At 36.5% G+C, this 15,472-nt stretch overlaps 1 protein-coding gene across 3 annotated transcripts in view; it reads right to left on the minus strand.

The window, feature by feature from the left end:
* The window catches only part of CTNNBL1 (catenin beta like 1), a 219,567-nt gene that overhangs the window by 108,742 nt on the left and 95,353 nt on the right, over positions 1 to 15,472 (minus strand). For all 3 annotated transcript variants that reach the window (XM_074211917.1, XM_074211918.1, XM_074211919.1), the window contains exons 8-10: positions 7,460 to 7,532; positions 7,123 to 7,181; positions 5,800 to 5,948 (exon numbers count right to left, since the gene is read on the minus strand). In XM_074211917.1, the coding sequence (XP_074068018.1) occupies positions 5,800 to 5,948; positions 7,123 to 7,181; positions 7,460 to 7,532 (281 nt within the window). The remainder of the gene's footprint in view (positions 1 to 5,799; positions 5,949 to 7,122; positions 7,182 to 7,459; positions 7,533 to 15,472) is intronic.

The following is a 15,472-nucleotide window of genomic DNA, read 5'->3' on the forward strand; positions in this document are numbered from 1 at the left end:
TGTCCCAATAATACTCAAAAGTTCAGGAAGCACCCCAAAACCAGGCACAGGCTGGAGAAATAAGTAAGCAGAGAAAAAAGAGAAACACCATTGAGAAATACTTTGCCTGTGATTCCAAGAAGGATCAAAACACTCAGTCTGAAGATGAGGAAGTACAAGCTCCTACATCTAAAGACTCTAAGAAAATCAGAAATTGGGCTCAGTCTATGACAGAGCTCAAAACAGAAATCAAGTGAGGGAGATAGAAGAAAAACTGGCAAAAGAAATGAGAGATGCAGGAAAAACATGAGAAGGGAGTCAACAGCTTAGTCAAGGAGATCCAAAAAAAAAAAAAATGAAGAAACTAACATGTTAAAAACCAGCATAGGTCAAATGGATAAAACAGTTCAAAAAGTTATTGAGGAGAAGAATGCTTTAAAAAGCAGAACTGGCTAGATGGAAAAAGATATAAGAAAGCTCTCTGAGGGAAACAAATCCTTCAGGCAAAGAATGGAACTGAGGGAGGTTGCTGATTTTACGAGAAATCAGGACACAATATTTCAAAACCAAAAGAACGAAAAATTAGAAGAAAATGTGAAATATCTCATTGAAAAAACAACTTATATGGAAAACAGATTTAGGAAAGATAATTTAAAAATTATTTTAATACCTGAAAGTCCTGACCAGGAAAAGAGCCTTGACATCATTTTCAAAGAATTACTACAGGAAAACTGCCCTGTTATCCTAGAAGCAGAGGGCAAAATAGAAATGGAGAGAATCCATCGATCTCCTTGAGAAAGAGATAAAAAAAAAAACAACCCCCAGGAATATTATAGCCAAGTTCTAGAACTCCCAAATCAAAGAGAAAATATTACAAGCAGCCAGAAGGACACAATTCATATATCATGGAACTGTAGTCAAGATCACACAGGACTTAGCAGCAACTACATTAAAAGCTTGGAACATAATATTCCAGAAGGCAAAAGAGCTTGGAATGCAACAGAATCAACTACCCAGCAAAACTGAACGTCCTCTTCCAGGGAAAAAGATAGACTTTCAATGAACCAGGGAAATTTCAAATGTTCCTTTTGGAATGGCTAGAGCTGAACAGAAGGTTTGATCAAATATAGGACTCTGGTGAAGCATAGAGAGTGGAGTAGAAGGGGAAAATGAGGGATTCAATAACGATGAACTACATGTGTTCCTGTATAGAAAAATGATACTGAGAATACTCATATGAACCTTCTCATTTAATAGAGCAGGTAGTTTTTACAGATGAAGCACAGGAAGGAGAAAGCTGAATTTGAAGATATACTGTGGTGTAAAAATGGAGTCAATAGATAAAAGGGGAAATGTAATGTGAGAAAGAAAAAGGAGAGGAGATATTTCATATAATAAGATTTTTCTTTATTACAATGAGCTATTGCAATGATATGGAAGGCAAGGAGGAATAAGGGAATCTTTGCTCAATCTTTTGCATCAGAGGTGGCTAGGAGAGGAAACTATATATATATGTATATATACATACACAGACACACACACACACACACACACACACACACACACACACTCAATGGGGTATAGACATCTGGAGTAAGAAGGAGAAAAGGGGGACAGGGGGAAGGGTGGGATGTTAGTGATGGAGGAGAGGATGGACCATGGGGGGAGAGTGCTCAGATATAACACATTTCCTTTTTTTACTCCTTGCAAGGGGCTGGGAGGCTGGGATTGGATGGCCTGTCCAGGACCATAGGGCAGGGTGGATGCTGGGCTTAAGGGGTGGTATGGGGCCTCGGGACCTCTTGGCCCCAGGGCTCGGGATCTGTCTGCTGCAGCACTCAGCTACCCTACAGAGAGACAGAGTGAAAGGAGACAGAAAATATAGTACATGGTAGCAGGGAAGTAAGAATGGAGGGAGTTGCAATCAGCAAAGAAAACGGTGGAAAAAAAATGGAACTAACTTTTGTATTGGACTTATCATAAAGAATGTGATCCACCCATGACAGAGCTGGTGGTGTTGGAACAGAGACTGAAGCAAATTTTTTATTATTCTTATTATTGGGGGGGGGGGGGTTGCAGGGCAAATGGGGCTGGGTGGCCTGCCTGGGGCCACACATCTGGGTGATTGTTGGGTGTCTAAGGCCAGATTTGGACCCAGGTGCTCCCAACTCAAGGGTCAGTGCTCTGCCCACCACCCAGCTGCCCCCTACTATTATTATCACTATTTCATTTTATTTTGGGTCTTTTTTTTTTTGTTTGTTTTTTGCAGGGCAATGGGGTTGGGGTGACTTGTGTGGGGTCACACAGCTAGCTGATTGTTGGGTGTCTGGGGCCAGATTTGGGCTCCGGAGCTCCTGGCTCCAGGGCCAGTGCTTCATCCACTGTTCCACTTGGGCGTACCATTTTTATTAATTTTAATTTTAATTTTTTTCCTCTCCCCTTTACTTTATCGCTCATGCAGGTCTATATATTTTGGAGGGGGTATTATATTTACCTTTAAACAAGAATATTTTAGTAATGTATAAAAAATTATTTGTACAAAATAAGAATAAATAAATGATTTTAAAAAAAGGGAATGGGGAGGTGGCTAGGTGGCTCAGTGGATAAAGCACCAGCCCTGGAGTCAGGAGTACCTGGAGTCAGGAGTACCTGGGTTCAAATCCAGTCTCAGACACTTAATAATTACCTAGCTGTGTGGCCTTGGGCAAGCCATTTAACCCCATCTGCCTTGCAAAAAACCTAAAAAAAAAAGGGAACGGGGGAAGGGGCATTTGTAGATGATAGAAGAGAGGGAAGATCATGGGAGAGGGTAGTCAAATACAACACAATTTTGAGTAGGGACAAGGAGAGAGAGAGAGAGAATGAATACATAGGGATGAGGAGGAATAGGATGGAGGGAAATACAACTGGCAATAGCAACTGTGGGAAAAAATATTGAAGCAATTTCTCTGATGGACTTATGATAAAGAATGCTATTTACCCTAAAGAGTTGATGGCGTCTGAATACAAATTGAAACAATTTTTATTTTTTCCTACTTTTCTATTTTTTTTCCTATTTTTCTTGAGGTTTCTCTTTCTTTGGGGCTGAGGAGGGTACTAAGCTTATTTTTACAATTTGACTACTATAGTAATATGTTTCATGTCTACACATTTTTAACCTACACCAAGTAAATGGCTTGATCAATGCAGGGAGTAGGGTGGAAAGAGGGGAGAGAATTTGGAGCTCAAGGTTTTGAAAGTAAATGTTGAGACTTGTTTTTGTATGTATCTGAGGTAAAAATAAAAAAAATTAAAAGAAAATTATCTTGACATGTCATTAGAAAAAATTAAATCAAAACAATTATATTAAAAAAAGAAAAAAGAAAATTGAGGCAAACAGAGGTTAAGTCACTTGCTCAGGGCTATTCATCTATTAATATCTTGAGTTCTACCTTGAATTCAGGTCTTCCTGATTCCAGCACTCAAACTACCCACCTAGCTACCTCAGTAGTTCAAACTGTACCAAGATATGATTGGTGTCACTAATAAAGTTTAACAGTCAGGCAATTTAGTCCTTTAAAAGTTATTTCTGTAATAAGTCAAACTAAAGGGAAAGGCATATCCCTTAAATTCAAGTCAAATGCTACACAAATAGAAGAAGCCAGAATTTGCAAATGTGAAGGTAAAACAATTTCTGGATGTCATGACCCATTTTAACTATCTCTTCCTTTATAACATAGATTATCTTTGAAGAACTTCCTGACATGTGTGGTGATCACGGGGTGCAGTGGAATCCATTAAACTTGGGATTCAGATCTTTGATCTGCCACTTACCAATAGTGTGACTCTGGAAAAGTCACTTTACCTCTCTAGGCCTCAGTTTCCTTATCTTAAAATTATACAGTTGGATTCAGGTCTAGGTTCTCTGAAAAGAATTTAGTGACTCTCTCTCTCTCTCCCAGTTAGGCATGATATAATTATTTTTTGTTAAAATCTTTCACAATTAAACCTTCCATTTCAGATGCTGAAGAAGAAAAACAACCAAGACCAAAAGAGAAGAAAAAGAAAATACTGAGTCAGGCAATTCAGTTAATTAGGGTTTCAAGACAAACAGCATCAACTTTAAGCATTTAAAATTAACAAGTTGAAAGATTTTGTGAAATGGAGTCCTTCATCCTTTTGATTTGGAGCTTTGCTTTATAATTATCTTCAAGGAATTTCAACATTCCTGTTTGAATAATGTCTATTTCTGGTGCACTGCTGCACAATATGAAGCCATATGCTTCAGGAATGCATCATTTCCTATTGGCACACAACAGTTGGAAGACAGTGGCAACTTAGCACATTGCAGACAATATGGAAAGGTTCCCAAAGAAGACAATTTTAAGGTTAGAAGGTCCAAGAAAGAGAAAGCATCTTTTTAATTTATTTTGAATGGTCATTTCAACAGACAGAAGGCAATTAGAGTGCTAAAAGCAATAAATCCTCCAGAGGCTTTAGGAGAAAATTATTAAAAAAGAATCAATCAAACTAGAGGTCTTAAGAGTCACATTTTATCTATTTGCTTTTGATATTACTTCATCAGTGTGGTTCCTTCTAACAAGCATTTATCACAGTCTCTCTACTCTTACTCATACTATGTGACCCTTGCCCATGATTTATTAAAAATTTTCCAGTGTCCCTAAATAGCAACTCATTTTATCCAAATATCATTAAAAAAAGGTCTTTTCCCATAATTAGCTTAATTACTTGAGCATGGGACCATAATTGGCCACTTTGGATAAATAAGCCTTTTGAGAAAGATTTTTAGAAATGTTTTCTTTAAAGTTGACCTCAAGGTTAAAGTCACAGGGGAGCATACTGTTCAATTCATTATCTGCTATTTAACAAATGGAAGGTGTAGGGACACTCTGGGAAAGACATTAGACAGTGCCTGGAATTTAAATCTTGGCACCATCTCTTACTCACTGTTTGATTTTGGTTAGTAACTTCCCCTCTTTTGTCTTCTGTTTTTTCATCTGGAAAATAAGGTATTTGGAAAAAATGAACTCTAACACCTATCCACAAAGTCCATGAATCACTAGAGTTATGAGAATTGGGACAATAAAAGTAATCAACTAGAAGTAGGAGAACTAGCTCAAGGACTCTAGAATAAGGGATTCCTGATTAAATGTAGTCCTGGAGAAAATGACCAACATGACCCCTTTCAACTCTGAAGTCATACAATCTTACAAAATATAGTTAGATGTAATAATAGAAGCACTGGAGGTTAACTGGAATATGTTATTAGTGGCAAAAAAAATTCAGATGAGAACACTATAAGAAAGATGTGGTCTAATTAAAGGAGTAAATAAATTACTGGAATTTTCAAACACCACTGTATTAAAGAAAAAAAAAACACCAAGTAACACCAAAGCTAATAGAAGTTTAACAAGAATAAGATGTGATAACTAGTTCAAAATGACTTCAGAAACTATTAAATGAAGCTCAACCATTAAGATGGGGGGGGGGGGGGCGGCTAGGTGGCGTAGTGGATAAAGCACCGGCCCTGGAGTCAGGAGTACCTGGGTTCAAATCCGGTCTCAGACACTTAATAATTACCTAGCTCTGTGGCCTTGGGCAAGCCACTTAACCCCATTTGCTTTGCAAAAACCTAAAAAAAAAAAAAAAAAAAAAAAAAAAAAAAAAAAAAAAAAAGATGGGGGAGAGGAAAGAGATTACTTTTAACATGTTACAAGGTCAAAGAAGTTTATGGTTCAAAAAGACATTAGTTAGAATGCTTGGATGTTTATACTGATAGAATAGTGGGGGAAAGACGAAAACCAGATCAGCCCAACGCACCTGAGCATGAGATTCATCAGTTGTAGACCTTCTCCCTTCAAGAAACGCTCACGATTGGAACTAAGCATTAAACAGGAACAGAGTGAATCAAACAAGTTCTCCATCATTTCCTGCTCTTCTGCTGTACCAGGATTGTGCCGTTTAAATACCTGCAATTCCAAACAGCAGCAGAGACTTCATGCTCATAATGAAAATTTCTTTCGGTAAATAATTATAAAAGCTTAAGTTAGTTTCAAATGTATGGCTTCACAGCTTGATCACCTGAATCTGCCACCTACTATTAACCAATTTCCATTTTAGAGAAACTGATACTTATTTTGTTTTGCCTGTTGATTAGAAATAACTAGGGGAGGGTGGCTAGGTGGCGCGGTGGATAGAGCACTGGCCTTGGAGTCAGGAGTACCTGAGTTTAAATCCAGCCTCAGATACTTAATAATTACCTAGCTGTGTGGCCTTGGGCAAGCCACTTAACCCCATTGCCTCGAAAAATCTAAAAAATAAAAAAAATAACAAGGGGAAAAAACTTCAATAATGTATATACATTCTCATGATCTACTACTGATAAATCTAAATCTGAAAGGAATATGACTGAGCACTTCAAAACTGTGAAATTCATGGAAATTTAGCAGTTCTCCCTTCACAATGAAACCAAGTCCCTAATGTTGCCAGCACCAAAAATGGAACTGTATGCAAACTCCCAAGGGAAACCTAACAATTCCCCATACAACATTTCATCCAAAAAATCTTTTTCAGTTCTGTTTTCAGAGTACCTTAGATAAGACTTTCCAGAAGAAATCTTTACATTATTTGGGAACTATTTGTTCTAAGGCTGTTTCAAATGTCTTTCTTTTTCTCGTCTAACTATTTACAAGTTGCAATGACCAACTTATATCATTCCACAAATACCATCTTTTCCCTACATCCCAGTCCCATCCATTTCCATTTAAAATCCATCTTGGTGAGAAGGAAGAGTTGAAATATGAAAATCAGATCCATAGTAAATAAAGACAATGTGGTATCTTAGCCAGATTTTCTGGCAGCTGAAACACAACTCTTTCCTTTTGTGCATAAGTTTCCTAGCATATAATAATCAAAATGAAATTCAGGGAAGTTAATATAACTTATGGAGGAAATGGCTCAGAGGTAAAGACAAACCATGTGCCTCCAATGGGATTACAACAAACAACGTCCAGTCTGCCAACACATCTCCAAACCTGCTCATAACACATATCATAACTCTCCTGCCACTATTTCTGGCCCCACCCCCCATTTAAACTAGGTTGTGTATCTTAATGGCAGGCAGGAAGCATAAGAATTACTCACAGATAACTGCTGAAGAAGCACATCGATTCCATCCAGTTCCCCAAGCAATTCCCTGTTGTCTAAAAGGGGAAAAAAAAATAATGGGAGGAAAAAAATGAAGCTAACTGTCAGATTTTACAGCCGTCTAACACTGATACATCAGCAAAGAAAATCAATACAGCCTGACAGGGTACAATGCTGCAGAGAGAGCAAGAGAAAAAGCAAAGGGGACACCAAAGACAGGAGAACACAGTCATGATTTGAAACAAGTCTTGTTCCTAACCTAACAGAATCTCAATATGGTAGAGGGTGGGGAGTTGGGGGGGAGGGGGTGGAGAGGGAGATAACACCACCTTACCATCATTATCCTGGAGCAGAATGGCTAGCACCTCACTGCAGTAGAGCTTGTTGGCATCAAAAGGCATTTTTGCCTATTGGGAAATATGGAAAATGAGAAAATCATAACTGGGATAACAAGGTAATAGAATGAATTTTTCCACAACTGCCAAAATCAATGCTTGGAATAAGAAGAGGAAGAGATATTTTAAGGGCTGAGGAACAGGCCACCACTGCATTATCATTCACTATGTATCCAATGCTAGATGATAAATCCAAGAATGATGAAGAAGTTATATATTTCATAAATAGGGTTTTGGTGAATATGGGGTAGGAATTTGGGACAGGGGGAGAGAGAATGGCAGGCACCTAAGAAGCCAGATAAAAGATGACATTGGTCAGTAAAAGGCAGTAGATCACATATCATTCCTTTCTAGCAACCTGAAGTTCTTTAAGATTACTAATGTCCATATGACTTGAGTGCTTAAAAAGCACAGCACTTTCATTAACATAGGTACTACTCCCTCTTCCATACCATAACAAGTGATTTTGATGACCTGTGAAGGCCCATCCCCCCAAAAAATCACCTGGTAGCCAACCTTCTTGGGATGAGTTTTTTTACATTAGCTAAACTAGACTCTTAGGACAAGAGATACACAAGCCACTAAGTCCATTGAAGCCCTTTCATTTGCCCTCAGCAATAGAGTCACTCCCAAATGACAATAATTTGGAATAGCACTGTAGTAGAGGAATGTCTTGCCTAAATCATAAGCAGTTAAAAATACTTTTTAGTCACTCATTCATTCATTCTACTGGGCATATAAGAACTAGATCTATTGGCCCTTACCATATAACAATACCATTCCTCTTAGGCAATCAGAAAAGTATTAATTCTTACAGATCAGGAGGGACTAGACAATAATTTAATTGAGTCAATCAATCAACAAGAATGTATTAATCACTATGTGGCAGTTATTATGCCCCCAGGGATACTAGGACAAAAAATGAAACCATCCCTCTACTCAAGAAGTTGACATTCTATTAGAATAGAAAATATGTACATATATAAGTATATACAGAATGAATGCATGCAGAATAAAAATGGTTGAACAAATTGTGGTATTTAAATGTTATGAAACACTGCTTTGATGTAAGAAATGATTTCAAAAAGACATTGAAAGACTTGCATGAACCAATACAGAAGGAGCTCAATAGAACCAGAAAAATAATTTCTACTCTATTCTAAATATTATTCTAAAATGTTCATTATAAAAAGGAATAATTTTGATCGACTTAATTGATAAAGAATGAAGTAGGCAGAACAAGTAAAACAATTTATAAAATAACAATACTAAAAACAAACAACTTTGAAAGCTGTAAAAATTATAATTAATGAAACAACTACCCACAATTTCAGAGGACCAATGATGAAATATGTGTTTCATCTCCTAACAAAGAGGTGATGAAGTCGGGTGCAGAATGAGATATATTTTTGTGAATGAGGCCAAGTAAGAAACACCTGTTTCTTAAAATGAAATGGGGAGGTGGGATGAAGGAACAAAACAAAAAAAAAAAATAAACTTAAATACAAAAGAAGTACAAGGCAGTGAAGGAAGGCAATAGCAGTTGGTTTTGGGAGAAAATCAGGAAAAGCATTGCTTAAGAGGAATTTGAGGGGTGGCTTGATGCTTAACTATGAAGAAGAGATGGGGAAGGAATTCATTTCAGGTATTTCAGTTAGTGCAAAGTCATGGGAGATGAGAGATAGAAGGCTAAATGTGGAGAACAGAGAAGAACATTGTAGCTGGAATGTAAAGAACAAGATAAGGGCTTAATGATAAGAGTATAACCAAGTCTAAAAGAACTTAAAAAACCTAGGTTAGTGCCTGGAAAGATAATGGTTACGTAGAAGTTACAAAGAAGGGAGGTATCAGGAGGAAAAGACAAGTTCTTTTTTTAGATATATTGATTTTAAGAAATCTAAAGAACATCTACTTTGAGATGTTAAGGCTGAACAAGGAGATCTAAAAATAATCTGCGCAGTGATAATAACTGAAGTCATAGGAATTGATGAGATAACTAAAGGAAATAATATAGAGGACCCAGAACAGAGAATTGTAAAATATCCACAGTTAATGAGCATGACTAGGACACAGATCCAGCAAAGGAGACAAGAGAATTAGTGGTCAGGGAAGAGAAGAACAAAGTGACCTAGGAAGATAAGAGTATCAAAGAGTAGAGAGAGGGAAATCAACAATAACAAAAGCTGTGGAGGTAAAAAAGGAAAAGGACTAAGAAAAAGCTTTGGCAATTTAGTGATTTAAGAATACTGGAGAAAGCAATTTAATTAAACTATTAGTTTAGAAGTTAGTCTACAAGTGTAAAAAAGAGAGACTAAGGGAAGATTGTAAATACCTGTTGTAGTCAGCCTTCTCAGGGAGTTCAGCCACAAAAGGGAGAAGAGATATAAGAGGTGTTTTTGAGGATGGGGGAGACATGTAACAGTGGGAAGTAGTCAAGACCATGAGCAATTGAAGACAAGTGAGAAAGTGTAGATGACAGAGGAGGCAATCTGTTGGAGAAGATGGGATGAAATGGGATTCTGCATGTAGGGTGAGGGGTTTGTCTTAGCAAGGAGAAGAATTACCTCTTCACATGAAATATAAGACGAAGGAGTCACTGGCAGAGGACAGAAGGGAAGGGGAATTAGGGGAGATTTAAAGAAGGATGAAAAGGACTAGAAAATTCACTGTGAATCAAATTGTAAGGTATAAATTAGAAGATTGTTGCGATGACCCAGCCAGCATAATTTTGTGATTTTTCTCCAGCTTCATTCTATAGCCAGTGAGAAGCAGCAAAGGCAGCAGATGATGAGAGAAATACTAGGCAAGGAGCTGAAAAAGCAAGATCTTTGAAAGGTGCAGAGGTACCAAGATAAAGAAGGGTGTAGCCAGTGCAGAATTGATAGCCTGAGAAAGAACTGAGGGGTAGAGATACTGGAAGTGGTAGTGAAATAGAAGAACAGGATTTGATGTTGAAAGGCAGTTAAATCTCAAGCAATTTTAATCCCTCCCTTTCCAGTTTTCAAAGGTAAAACTAATTCCCGTAACTTAAAAACAGTGAGGGAAGTAATCACTTGAGGGCTAGGTTCTCTTACAAGCTTGTTCAATTTTCAGTAATGTCCAATTCTTTATGATCCCATTTGGGTTTCCTTGGCAAAGATAATGGAGTGTTCTTCCTTCAACTCATTTTACACATGAGAAAACTGAAGCAAACAGGTTAAATGACTAGCCCAAGTTCACAAAGTTAGCAAATGTTTTTAAACCAGATTTGAACTTAGGTCTTCCTGGCTGCAAACCCAACATTCTACAAGCTTAATGTTGTTTGAAACTCAAAGTTCAATAATTTATATTAAGGAGAAATGTTCCATTCTTATACCTACCCTACCAAAAATCCCACATCCTGTCCTTTTTCAGTATTCTTGGGACACTTTCTAAATCAAATACAAGTGTACCCCACTGAGTTTTCAGTAGGCTGATCAGGAGTGACCCAGCTTAACTTAAGAGAGCTATAAAACTGAAAGCTGACATGAACTGAATACTAGGATATCCCTAGGTAAGCTCATAACTTTGCACAAGGAAATTTTCAAAAGGCTAAATTTGACTTGAGATATACCTTTGAGAAAATCTGATTTCTAACAAAAAGTTGAAACATAAAAACTGAACCACTAACAATTTCCTAAATATATACCCTGACACAAATTTTTAACCTTCTAACTTCTGGTTCATTGTTTGTTCCCTATTCCTGGAAAACTGACCCTAACATGTCAGCCCACTGAAAAAAAAAATCACAAAATATTTTGGGGCCCAACCCAAATTCTACATCTATAATGAAGTCTTTATTTAATTCTAAGTCAGAAATTACTTTGCCCTCCTATAAACTCTATAGAATTTTGTAACTCCTACCTATAATCTACCCAGATAAAATTATTTGTATACATTTTGTGCATATTGTTATATATACACAAGTAGACCATAAACTTTTTTAAAAAATATTTTACTTATTTTTCCAACTACACAAAACAGCAGTTTTCAACAACCATTTTTTGCAAGGTTTTAAGTTTTATATTTTTCTCCCTCCCTCTTTTTCCTCCCCCCCAACAGAAAGCAATCTAATACAGATCATACATGTATAATTATGCTAAACATAGATCCATATTATGTTGTGAATGAAGATTCAAATTGATTAGGGAGAAAAAAATATAATGCCTAAGACAACTTAAAAACATTGAAGATAACCAGCTTTTAGACCATGAACTTTTTTTTTTTTGCAAGGCAAGTGGGATTAAGGGCTTGCCCAAGGCCACACAGCTAGGTAATTATTAAGTGTCTGAGACCGGATTTGAACCCAGGTACTCCTGACTCCAGGGCCGGTGCTTTATCCACTGCACCACCTAGACACCCCTAGACCAAAAACTTCTTGAAAGCAAGGGTTATCTATATAATTAACAGGCACTTTGATTTTGTGAAATAGGAGTTAACTTGGAAAGATTTATGCAAAACTGTGCATGACTCTGGGAAAATCACTACCTCTTCAACAGATACACAGATAAGCCAAGTGCTCTAGGGAATCTTGTGGGGGACAATCAAGGGCAAGGTGGGAAATGGAATAAGAGAATGCCATCCAAAGAGGTGGATTTAAGCTGACCCCAAAACATGGAAATTATTCTGAAAAGGCAGAGGAGGAAGAATTATATTCCAGGTCCTTAAGCACAAATGCATGAAGAGATGATAGTATGAAAAGGTACAAAAATAGTTTTGAAATTTAATTTTGGCTAAAACAGAAGGAGAATAATATGAAATAAAGTTATATTATAGGCTAGAACAAGATTGTAAAGGGTCTTGGGTGTCAAATAAAGGAGTTTGGATCCACTTTACAAACAACAGGACAGCAATGATTTTTGAGTAAGAGTGTGACATGTACTTTGTACAAGCACATTTGTACCTCTCTAATAGACTGGAAGAAAGAAAACCAATTAGTTAGGAGACTAGATCTGAGGAAAGATAATGATAGTCTAAAAAAAAATAAGGTGATAAAATGATTAAGAAGAGATGGATGAGAGATGTGGAGATAGAATTCAAATGATCAACAAACAACTGATTATATATGGAAGGAAAAGAAAAGGGAACGCTCCAATAGATTTAGATTCTCAGTTAAAAGAAATAGGAAAATAGCAAAAAGGAGTTTGTGGAGAACATGATCAAGTTTTTGACATGTAGTGGTTGATGCTGGAGAAGATTCTGGTGGAGATGTCTAACATCTTGGAGATGAAAGACTTCAATTAAGAGAAATGAAAGTTGAATACAGAGTTTTTGTAGTCATCTGCCTAAAAGAATATATAAAGAGGAGGAGAGACAGATACAGTATAGCCTGGTTGGACACTTAAACTAAGAGGTCAGGAAATAGATTACAATTTAGCAAAGAAGACCGAGAAGGAATATTAAGATAGATGAATGAAAAGAGAGTATTATTACAGAAAACATGGGGAGAGGGTATCTAAGGTGGTCAATAATATTGAAAAGTAAAGAATGATTAAAGATAAAGAAAGAGTAATGGGATTTAAAAATGATAACCACTAATTACCTTAGAGGACTATTGTCTATAGTAGGGTTAGAGGACAAATTGTGACATTAAAGAGAAATCTTTCATTAAAGATTCTTAGCTATAATATGATGATAACCATGAGATTTCTTCAGAGATTTCACCATTGATGCTACAATGTGTGTTTTAGGGGTTTTTTTCTGGGGGGGGGGTGCCAAAGAGAATGTTTTGTAGTTAATTTTTATTGATGCTTTTTTTAAAAATCATTATTTTTTGGTAGTTAATCTTTTCATTGAAGCTGTTTTTTTAAATCATCATAATTTCCTCCAGTATTTATTCCCCTCTTCATGCATACATAACAAAAAGCACTTTTAAAATAAAAAAAAGTATGATTGATTACTATATCACAAAAATCTGAAAATACATACAATGTACTACATGTGTGGGCTTCCCCATCTTCACAGGACAGGTGGAAGTGTTGTCTTCTACCTGTTCTTTTGAGTCATACTTGCTTTGTAATTTTGATACATTCATTTTTGATTTTGGTTTTTTTTACTCTTGTTATTTCACTCTGTATCAATTCAATTAGCTCTTTCCATCCTTCTCTGTATTTGTCACATTTGTCATTTCTTACAGCACAGTAATGTTCCATTACATTTGAGTATTAAAATTTCTTCAGCTATTTCCCCAATCAATGGGTAACTACTTAGTTTCAATTCTTTGCTATCACAAAAAGGACTGCCATAAATACTTTGGTGTATAGGTATACAGGTACTTTCTTATCAATGGCTAACTTGAGGAAAATGCTAAGTCAAAAAGTATTTCAGTCACTTTATTTGCCATATTCCAAATTGTTTTCCAAAATGGCTGTACCAATTCACAATTCCACCTAATATACAAATGTGCCTATTCTCCTACAATCCTTCCAACACTGACAGTCTTATCTTTTGTCATCTTAGCCAAATTGCAGATTGTGAGGTTCAAGGTTTTGATTTGCTTTTTTTCTCTTATTACTAGTGAACTGTAGCATTCTTTCATATGGTTGTTAACTATCTGTTCATATCCTTTGAGGAACGGTTTATCTACTAGGAAATGGCTTTTAGATAGACAGATATTTCATTTCTCACTAGGCTACAATGACCCAGAAATGTCTTCATCCTGAAACTCAAACCTTGGAAGTACCCTCCTTTCCCCTGTGGAATCCCCTTCTGTTTGGAGGACTGCTCCAAAATTCTCCCTTTAAGGAGGGGACCGAGACCAGTCATCTCTTCATTTCTTAGCAGACTGTACTCTGGTGCCTCTTATCTGGGAATCTTTTCTCTACTTGCCTCCTTTTTCAGCTTCTTTTATGCGTTGTCTTCCCCATTAAAATGTAAGTTTCAATAAAAACAAAATGTAAGTTTCTTGACAGAGACTAACTGGCTTCTTGTTTGTATTTGTATTCCCTAGGCTTACTGTCATGTCTAGCACAAAATAAGAACTTATTAAATGCTTTCTGCCTTACTATATTTAAGCTATTAAACTTTAAAGACACTCTAATATATCTGTGATACTATGTATATAAGTGTTAATACATCTTGGAGGAAACTTATCAGAAAACTTAGATACTATGATTTTTCCCCATATTCTACCATTTCCCTTTTCATCTTAGGTACATTAATTTTGTTTCTATGAAAGCTACCTAAGTTTCACATAATCAAAATTATCTATTTCTTTGGTAATTGCTGCTATCCCTTGTTTGGTTAAAAATACATTTCTTGGGGCAGCTAGGTGGCGCAGTGGATAAAGCACCGGCCCGGGAGTGAGGAGTACCTGAGTTCAAATCCGGTCTCAGACATTTAATAATTACCTAGCTGTGTGGCCTTGGGCAAGTCACTTAACCCCATTTGCCTTGCAAAAAAAAAAAAAAGAATACATTTCTTACTCATAGCCATGAAAGGTTATATGAATTGGTTCTCTTTTAACAATTTTTTTAGACATAATCTCCAAATACTACCAAGACTAGAACTGAAGACCACCTTGAGGGTCAAAGATGTGTCAAAGTGACATAGTAAGTTTCTTATTTCTTATTCTTAAATCAAAGAAAACAGGATGAAAACTTTTATTTAAAAATAAAATCAGAATAAATTTTTTAATTATGTTATTGGTTCTTCTAATGTTAATGTTATCCATTTAGAATTGATCAGTTCCTCAAAATCATTCTTAAAACAATATTGCTGCTCATTTTACTCTACATTATTTCTTTCTTTTCTTTTTTTTTTTTTTAGGTTTTTGCAAGGCAAATGGGGTTAAGTGGCTTGCCCAAGGCCACACAGCTAGGTAATTATTAAGTGTCTGAGACCGGATTTGAACCCAGGTACTCCTGACTCCAAGGCCGGTGCTTTATCCACTATGCCACCTAGCTGCCCCTACTCTTCATTAATTCAAGAAAGTC

This window comes from Macrotis lagotis, chromosome 1 (assembly GCF_037893015.1).
Source record: "Macrotis lagotis isolate mMagLag1 chromosome 1, bilby.v1.9.chrom.fasta, whole genome shotgun sequence".
NCBI lineage: Eukaryota > Metazoa > Chordata > Mammalia > Peramelemorphia > Peramelidae > Macrotis > Macrotis lagotis.